An 18,073-nucleotide genomic window follows, 5' to 3' on the forward strand; every position below is an offset into this window, starting at 1 on the left:
AATGATAGACACACTGCTTTTAAAAACTTACTATTAAATAAGGTGACCATTACCTAAAGAAGAACACTTTGCTGTTGGCCTGTAATTGTCAACATGGGTAAACCTCAACCAAACAGAATGTGAAAAAAACAAACAGAAAATCACATTGTTTGATTTTTAAAGAATTTATTTCCAAATTAGAGTGGAAAATAAGTAGTTGGTCACCTACAAACAAGCAAGATTCCTGGCTGTCAAAGAGGTCTAACTTCTTCTAACGCGGTCTAACGAGGCTCCACTCGTTAGCTGTATTAATTGTACCTGTTTTAACTCATTATCGGTCCAAAAGACACCTGTCCACAACCTCAGTCAGTCACACTCCAAACTCCACTATGGCCAAGACCAAAGAGCAGTCGAAGGACACCAGAGACAAAATTGTAGACCTGCACCAGGCTGGGAAGACTGAATCTCCAAGAGGTAAAACGCTTGGTGTAGAGAAAACAACTGTGGGAGCAATTATTAGAAAATGGAAGACATACAAGACCACTGATAATCTCCCTCGATCTGGGGCTCCATGCAAGATCTCACCCCGTGGTGTCAAAATGATAACAACAACGGTGAGCAAAAATCCCAGAACCACATGGGGGGGACCTAGTGAATGACCTACAGAGAGCTGGGACCACATTAACAAATGCTACTATCAGTAACACAATGCGCCGCCAGGGACTCAAATCCTGCAATGCCGACATGTCCCCCTGCTGAAGCCAGTTCACGTCCAGGCCCGTCTGCAGTTCCATAGAGAGCATTTGGATGATCCAGAAGAGGACTGGGAGAATGTGTTATGGTCAGATGAAACCAAAATAGAACTTTTTGGTAGAAACACAGGTTCCCCTTTTTGGAGGAGAAAGAATACTGAATTGCATCCGAAGAACACCATACCCACTGTGAAGCATGGGGGTGGAAACATCATGCTTTGGGGCTGTTTTTTCTGCATAGGGAACAGGACGACTGATCTGTGTGAAGGAAAGAATGAATGGGGCCATGTATCGAGAGATTTTGAGTGAAACTCTCCTTCCATCAGCAAGGGCATTGAAGATGAGCAGCCAGGGCAGCAAAGGAGTGGCTTCGCAAGAAGCATTTCAAGGTCCTAGAGTGGCATAGCCAGTCTCCAGATCTCAACCCCATAGAAAATCTGTGGAGGGAGTTGAAAGTCTGTTGTCCAACGACCGCCCCGAAACATCACTGCTCTCGAGGAGATCTGGATGGAGGAATGGGCCAAAATACCAGCAACAGTGTGTGAAAAGCTTGTGAAGAGTAACAGAAAATGTTTGGCCTCCATTATATCCAACAAAGGGTACATAACAAAGTATTGAGATGAACCTTTGGTATTGACCAAAAACTTATTTTCCACCATGATTTGCAAATACATTCTTTACAAATCAAACAATTTGATTTTCTGTTTTTTTTTTCTTTCTCCACATTCTGTCTCTCACGGTTGAGGTTTACCCATGTTGACAATTACAGGCCTCTCTAGTATTTTCAAGTGAGAGAACTTGCACAATTATTGGTTGACTAAATACTTATTTGCCCCACTGTATATCAGTATACTGTGACCAGGCCATAAATTTGTATAACCATTTAAATCTGGAGATTTTGGCATTGCTTGTGTTGCATTCCCAGATTATTCCAAAGTTTCACTCTACACACGGACACACAAAAACCTTTACGAGTTGTTCGAATTTTTGATATTGTCATGTCTCCATATCCTCTCAAGTTATGAGTTCTCTCTTTCATTGTAAAAAAGTTTTGCAATTTAATTGGTAATAATTGAAAGCTTTATAGAGGATTACTGAGGTATTGTACTTTATAAGATCGTTAAATTTTAGCAGCTTTGAGTAAATAAACAAATTATGTGTGTGCTCCAGAAACCCGACCTTATGGATGATTCGCACAGCCCGTTTCTGTAAGGTGACTTCAGGAGTTATCGTGCTTTGATAGGTGTTTCCCCAGACTTCAACACAGTATGAGAAGTATGGGAGAGCCAAAGAGCAGTATAAAGTGCGGAGGGCGTTCTCGTCAAGAAATTGTTTAGCATTATTTATAATTGAGAGACTCTTGGAAATTTTTGTTTTTATATGTCTGATGTGGGGTTTCCATGTCAGATTACTGTCAATTTTGAAACCCAAAAATTTATTCACGTCTACGTTTTCAATTTGGATACTATCAATAATTATATGCAAATCAGAATTAGTTTTAATGCCACCAAACATCATAGCTTTGGTTTTACTTAAATTTAACGGCAATTTATTTATATCCATCCATTTTTAAAAAATTTTAATTAGCTCCTCCCTCACGACCTTTACCAACTCATTATAAGTATTACTACTATAGAATACATTGGTGTCATCTGCAAAAAGAATAAATTTTTACAGATTGAGATGCATCAAAAATATCATTTATATATAGTTTAAACAGTTTTGGCCCCAACACAGACCCCTGAGGAACACCACAAGCAATACCAAGTTGTTTGGATGCATACTGTCCCATTTCGACATACTGCACCCTTTGGCTTAAATAACTTTTTAACCAATGACCTGCAACCCCGCGAATTCCATATTTTTCCAGTTTACGAATTAGAATTTGGTGATTGATTGTATCAAATGCCTTTTTAAGATCACAGAAAAAAACATTTGCATATTTTTTCTGATCCAGGGCATTTGTGATTTCTTCAGTAGCTTCAAGCATAGTCATAGAGGTTGTTCTTCCAGTTCTCAAGCCATACTGGCATTCATTTATTATGTTATGTTTCTCAATAAATTTATCTATACGAGAATTAAAAAGTTTTTTCCAGAATTTTAGAAACTTTAGAAACATCTGAGATGCAATTGTTAGGTGTACATTACGTACATAATGTACATTTAAAATAAAGACTGTCTAAAAATGGTTCAATATTAGGTGAAATGTCTTGTTTTCTCATGTACCGTATATTTATAATTGGTCTATACCTAAAAAAAATGTTTTATCCGATTACTCCATTAATCGATAGAATTTTCAGTAGAATACTCGATTACTAAAATATTCGATAGCTGCAGCCCTGAAATATTCCTTTAGTCAATCCATATACTGTACATACGATCAAATGTAGCGTTAACATTTTATTAGGTTTGGAGTCAAATCGAATGTTATGCGTTTCAGAGCATGTCCTTTGCGTCAAGTGGACTTTTCTGGCTTCTACTTTGGTGATCTGATAAGAGTGCAGTTGGTCACTTGTGGTCCAAAACAACAACAAAAGAAAAACAAAAACATCTGCGAACAATTTTCAGCGCCTTAACCAAACAAACGACCGAGTCCCTGAAACAAGAAAACAACAAAGAAATCTTTGCCCATCTAACAAAGCCGCCACATTCATCGCTAAACTGAATCAAGGGAAGCGAACAACAAAATGATTAATCGGCAGGCCCCTCTTCAATTGAACCAAATTGCGGGTGCGGAAAAACGCATGTTTGAAATTCCCGTAGATTGATTCAATATTTATTTTTGCTACCCACGCCAAGGAACGCACACACTACACTGCTTCCTTGCGCCTTCTTTCCAGCAGATGTGGAGTAAACAACATCAAACCACACATTTTGTTTCAAATTAGGAAGTTTGGGGACGTGCTGTTATACGTCAGTCAGGCTTTGATTCTGCCGCTGCTTACAATATTTTGCAGCTGATCAGATGTTGAAACCTGGCTCGGACCTGATCATTATATGCTGAGTGAATGAAGTATACTGTTGACTTGTTCAAAATATACTGTAGGTATAGGATAATTAAATATCGTAAAAAGATTATACGCTTAGACGAGGTGTTTTTTCCCCAGACATTTTTATTTTAAAATATATTGGAAACCCTTTTCCCAATTTTATAACCCACAGGACGTGACGTACCAAATCACACCATCCCTTGTTCTCAATTCTTATATAAAGGAATATGAGGGAAAAAGGATACGACAAACCATGGCATACTCTCCGGCGTAAGTGGAAAATTCAATAACTTTGAAATATCACTTTTATTTTGCCAAAAACTGTCATGAAAACATGTGACATGCTAAAGCTGAATTGATACATTTGTTTTTTTCCGCACATGTTCTATCCAGTAATGTACACTTGATATGAACATCTTATTGGAAAAGTCCAACCCTGTTCCAAAAGCCTCTTTTTGAACCCCAACTATGAATTGGATGCTGTTGAATTATCGAGGGCTGATTGAATATTTGCTTGATTGATTGAATATTTGCTTGTGCTCATGAATACGTAATACATACATAATACATATTGCCATATTTTTTCTTATTTGATATAACCAGTAAATGATTATTGCTTGCTATACTAGGTATAATGTTTAAGTGTTACAAAGTGTTAAAAAGGTTCGGGGTGACAACTGCCTTGCTTCATGGCCGCAACATTGCGTAACTAGACCTTCTAGGACATCTTCAGCATCTTACGTCTGGACTTTCGTCTAGACTTTCGAGGACAATCTTCCATTCGAGGACATCTTCCATGGCCGCAGCGTTGCATAACTGAAGTGTCTGGGTCATTCTGACCACTTTACCCAAGTGCCCTTGCTTACACACGTGTATTTAGTTAGTTCCACCTACATGCTCACACATAGCCAACCAAAATCACATGGGTGTCTCCAGCTTGCTTTCCCCCTCTCTTTAGGGCGGCACCCTTCTGTGTTAGGACAAACCCCTAATAAAAGAAAGAGCAAGGAGGTTTTTTTAGATCAATTTTGGTGACTATACAGCGTAATCTAGCATTTATCTGTCTAGTCCCTCCTTGCTCTCCTTGGCCAAGAAAACTGAGTGTCTTCTCTCCTTATTTTTGGGTAATTTTACAAATGTCTACCTAAGGGTCTATTTTTGAACTTGACAGATGCCATAGACTTCACTATCAGTTGACGAGACGCTCGTACAGACATTGCGCCACGGCTACCCGTAGAGGACCAAGCCAGGCAGAGCGTCGTGGCAGCTCAAACACATGCTGCGTTCTAACGCCAGATTTAGGTGGAAACAGGACTAACATTTTAGTGCATAGAAGCAGGCAGGAGTGTCTCAAGAGTGATTTGGTCGAGTATTCAAGGTAATTATTATATAGTTAGGGGTGCACATATTTTTTTTGCCCAGGTTCTCAGAGGAGGACCTGGAGATGTGACTTGGTCCTCATTGAGCTCGAGAGCCGACCCGCCTGATGCGATTAAATTATGAAAAGCTTTACTTAGAGCCAATTAACTTTAATTATAATAACAATTAATGTTTGATTAACATCAACTGACACAACAAAATTGCCATTACTTTGAAGTGAAATGTAAAGAAATAAACATAAAAACACCAATTCAAAATAAAGGGCATTATGCAGCTCCCACATTAACTCCAAGCCTTTGTAAAAGTGGGATGTCCTCCTCATAAGACCTCATTGAACGTGCATGTTTAGCTTTGTAAAATGCGAGCAAAAACACGTTTGTCAGTGCATGGCGTTGTTCTTCATTATCTTTATTCCGCCACTTGTCCATAGGGTGAGTGGGGTCCTGTCTGACATCGATAGTTTGCTTAACTGCCACATGCTCTCTGTTTTTTTCGTGCTTTTCAAAGTTTGGTTGGCTGAAATTCTTTGACCCTACATAAAATGCGCTGCTCTTATCAGCGACATTGGGATTCTCACGGCACATTTTGTACCGCATTCCCGTGCGAGCATCATTTGCTTCTAGCCATGGTACCTCCTGCAGCCACTTTTCAGCAAAAGTCCTTTTTTTCGGTAGCTCTGGTGCTGTCTCTGTCGTCTGTCTGTCTTTTGACGGGGGTGGGCGAACACGGAAATAATTACTCAGTGGGGCCTGCCTCTTCGACATTTTGAGAAGTTATTTTCTCGTGTCCGCCGCAAAAACTGGTCAGCCATCAGTACGCAAAAGCGTATGGAAGGCGTTGAGGGCCAGCGCGTTTGTCTACGTCCAGTACGCATGCGCGCATGCGGACCACTTATGTGCACCCCTGTATATAGTATAATAGCACCATGCATGCACTTTGAAACTGTGAAAAAAAATGAAATGAATGGGAAAAATGTGTGTAACTTTAGCTTGAAATGTTTACGTAAAATGAATGATAGCTGCCCATGTTTTTTTGCATTTAACCAATAATCTAGACCACAGGTGTCAAACCGATTCCAGAAAGGGCCAAGTGGGTGCTGGATTTTGTTCCAACCGATACCGTGTAGAGAGTTTAACCAATGAACTTCCTACCGAAACAAGCAGCACCGGACAAAGTTTAACTTATTACACATGTAAAAGATCTGATTGGTGAAAAGGTGTCCTCTTCATTGGTTGGAAAGCAAACCTGCACCCACTTGGCCCTTTCTGGAATCGGTTTGACACCTGTGATCTAGACTGTTTTACATTCATATCTATAGAAATTCCGGGATTTACGCATTTATTTATTAGAACTTTCAATTTAAAAAGCTCTTTATTTTGTGATGGCCGCCATGTTGGATTTCGTATCTATACACAATAGCGTAACTTTACATTCAAATATTGAGGTAATTTTCAGCCAACTGCCCTTTTTTTTTGGGGGGGGGGTAAAAAAAAAATGTAATTTAGACATTTCTGCATCGATACAAAAAAAAAAAAAATCTGCTTTTACGTGTTTTATTTTACGTAACATTTCAATCTAAAAACAACGAGGGCCAGATAGCCGGCAAGACGTGCTGAGGCAATAGTGACATCGGAATTCAAACCAAATAAATTGTGATTGTATATAGAAAAATGCAAAATTTGCTTTTATTGAGTAAAATTAAGATAATTCTGCATGCTATCCTGAAGTGTTAAGTTTCTGATGTGAAAATTGAGTGATTTGTTAAAAACATATGCCAAAAAAAAAAAAAAAATTAAGTCGCCATTTCAGGCAAAAACTTATGTTAGATAATGCTATTGATCCTGAAAATATGGGTGATTATCTCTGCACTTGGTGATTTTTGTGCATCTAGCATAAAATAGCAATGAAATTCACAGATTTTAAGTTTTGTTATACTTATATAAAAACATAATCGGGATTTTATTAGGGAACGACTTTGAATTTGTTGATGCCTCTGCTCATGGAGACTCATATGCTGCATGCTTAAGGGAGGTGCCTCTTTTGGTTTTAGGTCGCTAGCGGGATTGGTTTTGAAAATATTTGAAGTTTTTTAAAATAGGCCCCCTTCGGAGCGGCCCTGTGCCCCGTTTCCCGTCAACTGGTAGTGAAGTCTCCGAGAATTACTAATTTGAAATTTTAAACCTCGTTTCAAAACATATTCCCAGTTTAGAGCCTTAGTTTCAAACTGAAACTCAATTCTCAAACCCTGACTCATTCTTTCTGATGAACTTTCTCAGTTGACATGGACATTTGAATTCTATAGCCGCAAAACGGAGGAAATTCAGTGAATTGAACCCTAAACCTGAACTGAAATTAAAACCTGATTCGAAACCCTAAATCAGATTTGAAAGCCAACAATGAAACCTCAACTCTGGCTTCAAAACCTCACTTGAAGCCTTAAAGGGATCCTCTATTTTTAAGACAAGTAATTCTTAAAAGATAAATGTGAGTATGAGTTATAATAATTTGATATTAAAACCTCTCTTAATGTTTTTGTTTTAATAAAGTTTATAAAATTATTTTAAGTGATAGGTCTCCATTCTTGTTACGTCGCAGTGCGTGACGTCACTGGTCCCGTTGCCGAAATTCCAGCGTGTCACTCCTTAGCTTTCCCAACATGTCGTCAGTTCTACCGTTCCTATTTGAACCAGATCTGAAAAGTGAAGAGCAGGACAGCACTGTCGTTCGTTCACAAGACGAGCTTCAGGGAAAAATGCGTGCAGCAAATACCTGATAAGACAAAAGTTGGGCAAAACTGGTGATGCGAGAGAGTACTGTTGTGTTGGGAACGAAGCGAGAGTGTATGCTGTCCGGTTTTATTGGCAGATATTCAAGGTAAGCATATTGCATTTTCAAACTTATCCCAATATAATTATGTAGATTGTTAGCATCCAGAGCTGTCGTGTGCTTTACATACAGTACATGCCAAAGAGCACACCTTGTGTAATCCATGTCTTGTACATTGTAACGCGTGGTAGCTAGGATACGTGTATAAAAGTACCAAAAAGGGGAGAAGCTTCCACTATGCACATTTATTCACAAAAAAATAATATTTCCACCTTGACCACTTTTCACTCGGGAGCTCAGCAGTAAGCAAACACGCGTTCCCTGACGAACTCCAACATTGTTGTGAGGTCCACGTCAGAGTCACTCTCGTTACTGTAGCGTGCCATAGTGCTTTAATTATTTAGTATGATTTGGGGAAAGCTCCCACGAAGAATAGTCAACATAAAAGATAGCAATAGTAATCCAAATCCGCGTTTTTTTACTCACTCGAAGATCCAGGAATTAGACCGATCCCTTGGCAATATCGCAGCCGTCGATTCCACAAAATAGACTGATCCGAAAAGCCGCAGTGGGACCGACGAATCAAAAGAATGGACAGATCCGAAACCAATATTGCAGCCGCGGTGGGACCGTCAGATCCAGAAAATAGACGGATCCCTTACTTGACTGAGGATCCAGGAAAAATGTTTGGGCGCCAGTTGTAACGCGTGGTGGGTAGGGTACGTGCATACAGGGACCAAAAAGGGGGAGAAGCTTCCACCTATGCACATTTATTCACTAAAAATAATAATTCCACCTTGACCACTCACTTCACTCCCCTTGTTTCCATTTGACTGGAAATTGCATCCAAAAGCAGCACATTGTGGCATTTTACTTCGCGAGTTTAGGCAGCAATAAGCAATTGTTTAACACGCTACACATTTGGAAAGATACCAATTACGTCATCACTGCGAGCCCGCAAACCATGGCGCCAACTAATGGTCAAAATATGGACTAAATATTATAAAATATTGCCATTGATTTAACATTTTATGTGTTTCTAACAACATATTTTAGTACAAGAGAACAATTGTGGTTTATTAGAGCATACATGTATTTAAATTAGAGGATCACTTTAAACAGAGTTTCAAACCCACTCTACCATTAAACCCAAAACCCGTCTTGAACTCCACGTTGTTCAAAACCTTACATGAGACTTTTAATCCCAAAGTGAAACCATCAAGAACACCATCTTAAAACCCAAAACTCAACACTGGCTTTAACCCCTAACTTGAAGTCCCAAACAAATGGAAGTCATTCCCTTATTATGACCAGCAATGATCTTGAAAAACAATAGACTTCCCTCTCAATTCATCTCCTGCAGGGGTGCTTGAGTGATGGACAACAGGTCCGCTCCCTCCACCCTGGAATCAATGCACTTTCTCTCTCTTATTTCCACTTCCTGCCCCCAACTCGAACAGCTGAGCCCCCCTAGGAGCCTCCTCTCCAACACTAACAGCTGACAATGACTGCATTGACACTCCGCATCCCCCATTCATCTTCATTCGCACCCCCCCCATCATATCCTGCCATTTGCATTGGAATGACCACCCGTGTCTGTGGTGTTGAAGGTGGGTAGGGGGGGGGTGAAACCATTAGGGGACGCGGGAGTTTGTGGGTGTACGCCAAGGGTTAGGTAGTGTGTTCCATATCCACATAGCTTGATATTGCATCAGTTAACATTCATTTCATAAAAATCTGTCTTACGCTGACAGTTTTCTACCGCAGCATAAGTGACTGCGAGCCCATTTATGAGCAATACACTCAGTTAGTGGGGTCGAAGGGGGTGTAATGTGATTTCTCAGCTGCCTGGGAGACCACTTCCTGAGAGGCCCGCTTGTGGAGGCGAGATGCATGGGGTTTCCCATCTGTCCAGGCCGGCAACAAAAAGCCTGACTGACCTCCCCTAACTAATAGAGTCCCCCACCCGACATCCTTGCGAATGTTTGTCAGTTTGAAGGATACAAAAGGAGATGGAAATGAGCGAGTGGCCGCTTGTCAATGAGAGGGAAGCTGCTGTCACTCTGCCGCCGCACTGATGGATCCATTCTTTACACAGGAAACAGACCACGCTTGTGTGAACTTAGGCTATGTACACACTGCAGGTCAAATTAGATTTCTTTGCCAAAATGTTTTTTATAATGCAGCGTAAACATTTCAATTCTGATTTTCTATTCAAATCCGAGCTGGGCTCATTCGTACGTGGTTATAAATTAGGTATCTATCAGACGCCTCTGTATTACTAACGCGATCCGTATGCATGCGACCTCCACGTAGGCAAGAGGGTAGTAAACATCACCACTGCGTTTGTTTTTGCAATGTGAATGGTTAGACTATTTATTTTTTATTTTTTTTAAACCTGTGATATTAACGTTGCCTTCGTTAATCTTTGCAAATCCAGGTGGGTAGTGACGCCCTTGCAAACCCGATGATGATTGGTAAGGTGGCTCGGAACGTTAGGATAGCATTAGCGTTCTCATTAGCATTAGCATGGTGAGCGTCATCCTAAACTCTCGGGCAACTTTTTTTTTTTTTTTTTTTTTTTATACATACAGTTCATAGCATCCAGGTGGGAACAATTAAGTGAAAACAATGTAATATTTTCCTGCTGAGTGTGCATTATCACCACCAAGTTTGCATTTTCTTGTAGACGCTACAATAATATATATTTTTTTTTAATTACCAAAAATAGCCACTTGCCCTACACATTTCTTGAATGACGTATCCATGAACCTTGTGTGATGTTTTTTAATCAAAACAATCAGATAAAGATAGGAGATGCAGGATATTCAGCGCCTCACCTGCATATTAAAAAATATATCTATACAGTACAGGTAGTCCCTGGTTTACGAACGAGTTCCGTTCCTGCGCTGGCGATGTAACCCCAATTTCCGCGTAAATTGGAATTAAATCTTTAAATACCTCTAAATACGCCCTCAAAATAAAAAAAAAACTATCCAAAAACATGTATTATAGATCATTGAACTGTCCTGACTAGACAGCGAGCTAAGCTCCGAAATGACGATGTCAGATGTCCATGTGGTTTGCTGACATTTTCAGCTGCTCATGACATCAACACTTGCAGAATGAAACTAACAAAATATTGAATCAGTCTCATCTTCAATATCAGCCATTCAAATTAGTGTTTAAAAGTAGTTGCTGATACAGCAATAACAAACGATTAGCATACTCGCCCCAAATATTCGACCGCAATTAAAAAAGCACAATAAACCATACAAATTGGGTTTTAAATAGTCCTCACCTCCAGCTGCTTTCCAAGCAACAAATGTGCGCACAGGCTGTCACCTCTTCACTCAGCTGCGCTCTTCCTCATATGTACATGTATGGGATGAATGGTGTGTAAATGCTCTCGCGTGCGGAAGTAGCACCTGCTCTACGCTTCTTGCGCCAAAATAAAAGCATGCATTACAAAACAAAAGTCAACATACAAAAAACAAACAAAAAAAAAACGACAAAACAGGCGTCGTAAAGTCGCAATCGCCTTAGTCGGGTACGTCGTAACGCGGGGACTACTTGTATATATTTTAGGAGTGTGACAATACACACAAGTCACCGTTTAGTGTGTACCTCGGTACGGGGCTCACGGTTCGGTGCAGGTTCAGTACAACAGGAAACACAAAAAAAGCCTTTTTTACCCTCACAGCATTTTAAAGTTTGTATACAGTTACACTGTTATAGAAGTGAAATTTAAAAAAAAAAAAAAAAAAAAAAAAAAAAGTGAGATTAGATTAACAACACTGCAGCTGAATTTACTTTATAGGGACCTCAAAACAAATACATTTGGTGCTTTTTTTCCCCTCTATCAGAACGGTCATACATAGCATTGGGAGATTATAACAGCCAGTGGTTTCATGTAGGGATACAGAAGACTATCTTCATCTATTTCCCAATGAAACACTTCCTCCAATCATCCATGCAAATATATTTGCAATGGCTGGGAGCCAAAATGACAAAAATATAGACAAACCGTCTGCCCTTTAAGAAGCGCCAGGATGTTCTCCTTCCTGTGTGCCTTTGAAAAGGCCCAGACGTGTCCTTTGATCAGCACTCAGGAAATTTCATTAGGCCAGAGATGGGCGGATAAGAGAGCAAAGAAAGCTGCTTTTTGTGGCCAGGGAAGAGGCAGAAGATAAAAAAAGGAGACACATAGCAGTACGTGGACATGTGCCTTTCAAGGGCTAATCAATGACAAGGAGAAGTCCTACTCATTATCTTCAAGTGACTAAATCAAGATGCTGCACTTGATTGAAACACATGCCAGACAACACAGTTTACTATTCAATTTTCAGTTTAGTAACAATTGTAGCAATGCATCACGATGTGTGAGATGATTGCACACATTTACAAAAAATGGATGGATTGTACATACTGGGAGTTTTATAATTATCAATGTGTCTTGGTAACATCAGTGTCAAATACCTTACAATCCCTTTAAGGGCAAGTGATATTTTTTTAGTCATTTAAAAAAAAACTTAAAGCCATAAAGACCTGGCGTCCACATATGAGGACATTATATTTTGGGACATGTACGTCACAATGTTAACATCTGCAAGATAAAGGGTGGCTTACGTGACCCCAAATGCGATGTCAATATATGTGGACACCAGGTCTCAATTATATATACAGTGATCCCTTGCTACTTCGCGACTGGAGTTGCTTATTATAGTTAACGATGATTGACAGATGTTAAGGTTTGATATTACAACAGATGCTTGGAAGACGAAACGTCAAAGCACCGCATGCGTCAATCATTGTTTAAATTGTTAAACAGTTGCTGTGGCAACTCATTGTGTGTAAGTGAGCAGTTTGAGCTAATTTTAGTGGACTCACTCAATGAAGCATTTAATTAACACAAGCATTTTTCTACTCTAGTCTTGTTTAAAAATAATTTGGTAGGACAGTAACATGTTTAAAACGTATCATAATTATTACATTTGAAGTGCTTGAAATTATTAAAATAATACATAAAGTGTATCACTGAAGACGGTACACAAGAAGGCCCGCAAACAGTTTACTGAAGACATGTCAACAAAGCACATGGATTACTGGAACCATGTCCTACGGTCTGATGAGACGGGCGGACTTTCTTGTGTACCGCCTTCAGAAGAGGCTTCCTCCTGGGGTGACAGCCATGCACACTAATTTGATGTAGAGTGCGGCGTATGGTCTGAGCACTAACAGGCTGATCCCCCCACCTCTTCAATCTCTGCAGCAATGCTGACAGCATTCCTGTAACGAGTCACATGACATTTTGGAGGGAAAATGACAAGCAGTACTCAATTTGGTCATTTAGGGATGTCCGTAGTTTCTAAGGGGTGTACTCACTTTTGTTGCCAGGGGTTTAGATATTAATGGCTATATTTTGAGTTATTTTGAGGGGAAAATAAATTAACTCTATTATATAAGCTGCACACAGACTACTTTTATTGTGTCAAAGTGTCATTTTGTCAGTGTTGTCCCATGAAAAGATGTACTCAAATATCTGCAGAAATGCCAGGGGTGTACTCACTTTTGTGATACACTGTACATGCGTTTTTTTTTTTTTTTTTTTTTAATTATACTTTGGGCAAAAAGTGAAAAACATGCCTCATATGTACCTCTTTCCACTGCTGAATCTGAATAAATACATTGAACACACAAACACAAAAAAAAATAAAAAAATTAAAAAATTTAAAAAAAGATAATAAAATTTTTAATAAAAAGAATTTTTGGGTAGGGGTGTGCTACTTTGCGAAAAACAAGGGATCACTGTGTATATACAGTATATACGTACACAAATATATATATACCCATACAGTATAGGGCTGCAGCTTTTGATTATTTTAATAGTCGATTAATCGATGAACTAGTTAGTTAATCGTTCATGACAGTTCGGATAATCCAGTAATCGGATAAGGAACATAAACCTCAGATGAGCCTCAAACGGTATAAAAAGATGAATAAATGAGGATCTAAGTAAAACAAAAACAAAAAAAACAATCTGCTAACTTACATAGCAAATGTCAGCTAGCTTAAATGCTATGAATTGTTTTTTTTTTTTTTTTGAGCTTAAATGCTATGAAATGCTGTTTTTTTTTTTTTTTTTTTTTTTGGGACAATGCTCTTAACAAATGGTTCAAACATATATTCCCACAAAAAACGGCTACATATACCTATAAACTAAATTACGAATGCATAAAAAAAAAATTTTTTTTTAAAAACATTAGCTCAAACAAAAACTTACCTTATGTTGGTCTTAACAGGGAGCAGCTGGATTCAGCCATGTGAAATGAAATTATGTCTTATTCACTGTTGCCACTAGAGGGCGGTGTATCCACCCAAATCAATAAAACTAAATGCAAACGCTTCAAAACAAACCATTACAACGCCACTTTTATCAAACAAATACTTGAAACAGCAAAATTGAATTCAAATCCTTTTTCTAATCGAATAACTCGAGTTAATCGACTAATTGTTGCAGCACTAATAGACTATATATCATATTCATTATGACTTTGTATATTACATTTTTACATAGTTTTTGTTGAATTAATAAAATTATAAATCAACAGAAATAAGCAACCATAGACCTATAGTTCATTGAAAATAGGACAACTGGCCTTTAATGCTCAACTTTCGGTGTCATTGATGGCAGTAGATGTCCAATTCATTTTCGTTGTCTTCGACGTCTTAGCGCCATCAATGGCAGCCAATGAGAATATCTACTTTATCATGCGGAAAATTTCAACTTATTTGATATACTATGTATAAATACTGGCCATCACACAATGGTCAATATTTTCTCATGCGAGTTGTTGTATTCATCCGAAGCAAACAAAGCTACGACAAAATTCTAAAGGGAGAGTGAAGAGAGCCACCTTTAACCTCATCCATCACGTACAACAGTTGCATTGGGAGAGGTGAGGAGGAGGGGGTGCTTATCAATCATCGACCAAAGGGGTGCCTGGCGTGTGTTTACCTTATCGATCATGTCCGGCCGGTTGGTGGCGGCCAGCACAGTGACGTCGCTGAGCTGCTCTATGCCGTCCATCTCTGTCAGGAGCTGCGCCAGGACTCTATCGCCTGCGCCGCCCGATCCCGGAGAGCTTCAGGAATGATGGAGAACACGACGGAAAATAAGCGTAAATGACAGAATGTGATGAATGACTGATTTGAGCATCGAGAAAAATAAACGCAAGTCGATTTTGCACAAGTATCTGTACTTTGACTTAACTATAGAGTGTAAGTGCGCTTGCCGCCTCTGAAGTGAAATGATGGAGTAGGTTAGAAGAAGTAAACAAGTGTTGGAACAACAAATGTGCTTAAAAAAGCCCCGTGTGATGGATGGATGGTTATACTAGGCAACTTCCCTGCAAGAGGAAGTGACATCCATCACTTCTAATTGCTAATATTCATCTTGTAAAACTCACAGTAGGAGTTTGAATGTGCTCACTTGTGCACTAGTAACAGGTTCTTTCATAGGTAAAAGAGGAAAATAAATCTGTTGGCAGCTAAAGTGAGCCAAACTGCCATTGATGTCATCATAAGCCACCAGAGCACTTTTGCTGCTTGAGGAGGGTCAAATACTGAAGATGCATTACAAAATATTGGATTAAAAATACATATCTTAGTAATCATTTTTATTTTAAATATACATATAATTAACCCTTTCAGGGACAGCAGTCACTAATGTGGACAGCTATTGAAAAGTTGACATTAAAACCTTTATGAGCCAAGTTACCATATCTGGTCATTTAAAAAAAAAAAATCAATCATGATTGTATATTTTAATATTATTTTTAAATAATTATAGATACAGTGGTACCTTTAAATACGAAGTTAATTCGTTCCAGGACCTTGTTTGTAAGTCGAAATGGTCGTATGTCGAGCAGCATTTCCCATAAGAATACATTATAATTCCATTAATTCGTTCCACAGCCCGAAAACCTATTTGAACCCTTTTAATATTTTGATATAATTACAGATACATTCATAAACAAATACAATGTTAATATAAGCTAAATTAACAACATTAAAATTAATAAAAAACAAACACAATCTGGTTACGGCTCCAAATAACACTAAAATATATATATATATATATATATATATTTTTTTTTTTAATAGTATTGTACTTCAAAATATTTAACTCCGTACATGGCATTGACGGCGCTATTTGTGCAATCGTATAAACTGAGTAGCGGCCGTGAATGCTCGTCTTTCAGTGCCTTTGACGGCGCTAGTTGTGTAATACATTTTGACTGGGGGAGGGGGGCGCAAACGAATTTTCGTTCACCCAGTCAAAATCATTTACCCCTCCCAGTCAAAATATAGAGGACATAATAATGATAACATTTTTGCATTATAATCATTAAACATAATTGTTAAAGAATGGTGAGAATTAAAAAAATACAATGAAGTTGAGCATCTTGTGTGGCCAGTAAAATCCCCAGACCTCAACATTATTGAGCACTTATGCTCAGTTTTACAGATTCAAATAAGATGTTGATTTCCACCGCCATCGTCTCTAAAAGCGTTACAGGATATTCTAACTGAAGAATGGCTTAAAATTCCTTTGGAAACAATTCACAAGTTGTATGAATGAATACCTCAAAGAATTGAGGCTGTAATTGATGCAAAAGGCGGAACTACACCATATTAGTTTTTGTTCATTTTTTTTTAAGGTGTTTCCATTATTTTGTCCAACCCCTGTAGATTGGACGTCTAGCACCGTCAATGGCCGTCAATGTGTTAAATGAGCTAAGAAAAAACAAATAATAATAATGATAATTAAGTCAATTTGTGCTTGTAAGGGTTAAAATATGTCATTTACCATAATTTACGGACTATAAGCCGCTACTTTTTCCTTCATTTTGAATCCTGCGTGTTATAGTCCAGTTTGGCCTATTTGTTGATTTATTTGGTATAACAGGTAACACTTTATTTGACCGCGGTGTCATAAGACTGAATGCTTATGTCATTAAGTGTCATCTGGCAAATTAAGTCACTAATTCCATTTATGCCCAGCTTGGATCTTTTACATCCATTCAAAAGTGAGATAATTTGCCGGACAACATTAAATGACATCTGTTATAAGCATTCCTTAATGCTCATGACAGTGTCATATCATAATTATAATTGTCTAATGACAGTCTTATGGCGCCACTGTCAAATAAAGTGTTACCAAATACCATAACTAGCAATTAATGAGACAACTGAAGAAATAATTAGCACAGAACATGAATTTTGATTGTTATTTACATCCGTAGCGCTGCAATGCATGCTAGGAAGTAAGTTAGACAACAACAGTGTCGACAGCAGAGGTTGACTGTCTCCCGCAAGGGAGCAGTGACAGCCAAATGAAGCTTCTTGAAGCAATGAAGCTTTACAGCCAATTGGTTCAAAGCTTCATGGTGCTTCATTTGGTCTTATGACTGTTGTATGATCACTCTGTCAAATAAGGTGTTACTGGTGAACATCTTTTGGTGTAAATATCCCATAATACAGTGAGGACAGCTGCGGCTTATTGTCCAGTCCGGCTTATCTATGAACAAATGCTATTTTCGTGCCAAATTTGGTGGGTGGCGGCTTATAGTCAGGTGTGCCTTATGGTGCTACAGTTATGGTATATAACATGCATAAATTTAAAATATAATTTTTGGACTTTTTAAAGTATTTCAATGGAATACAGAATATTTCTTGATTTGTAACTGCATCGTGCAATGTTTGTCAGTTTTGTCTAACGTTGTGTTTTATAACCCCCTGTTCATCCCATCTGGCTCGCCTTGCTCTTTTCATCCCACAGGTTTGAACTCGTGGCAGGTCGGTTGACAGATTTACAGGTGCTACTCATCTCTTTTACGTGTCGGTGCGGAGGAATGGACGCGCACGCGCCACAAGTCAGACGGAGGTGGTCCGCCTGTGTCAACAGTTTTGAAAATCCCAGGGAGGGACCGTTTTAGAGGCCAGCCACTTTATTGATTAAACATGGCAGGAAGTGCACGTGCATAAATAACTCCGGAGGATGGGAGACTTAAGTCAATGTCCTTTATTTATCGACTATTAACACTCGGCATCTGTCTTACTTTCTATCTAGTGTTACTCAGA

The 18,073-nt window shown here is 38.8% G+C and overlaps 1 protein-coding gene across 3 annotated transcripts in view; it reads right to left on the reverse strand.

The window, feature by feature from the left end:
• The window catches only part of afg2a (AFG2 AAA ATPase homolog A), a 247,741-nt gene that overhangs the window by 151,281 nt on the left and 78,387 nt on the right, over positions 1 to 18,073 (reverse strand). For all 3 annotated transcript variants that reach the window (XM_057849913.1, XM_057849915.1, XM_057849914.1), the window contains exon 15: positions 14,946 to 15,072. In XM_057849913.1, the coding sequence (XP_057705896.1) occupies positions 14,946 to 15,072 (127 nt within the window). The remainder of the gene's footprint in view (positions 1 to 14,945; positions 15,073 to 18,073) is intronic.

The sequence above is a fragment of the Corythoichthys intestinalis genome, chromosome 11, assembly GCF_030265065.1.
Source record: "Corythoichthys intestinalis isolate RoL2023-P3 chromosome 11, ASM3026506v1, whole genome shotgun sequence".
Taxonomy (NCBI): domain Eukaryota; kingdom Metazoa; phylum Chordata; class Actinopteri; order Syngnathiformes; family Syngnathidae; genus Corythoichthys; species Corythoichthys intestinalis.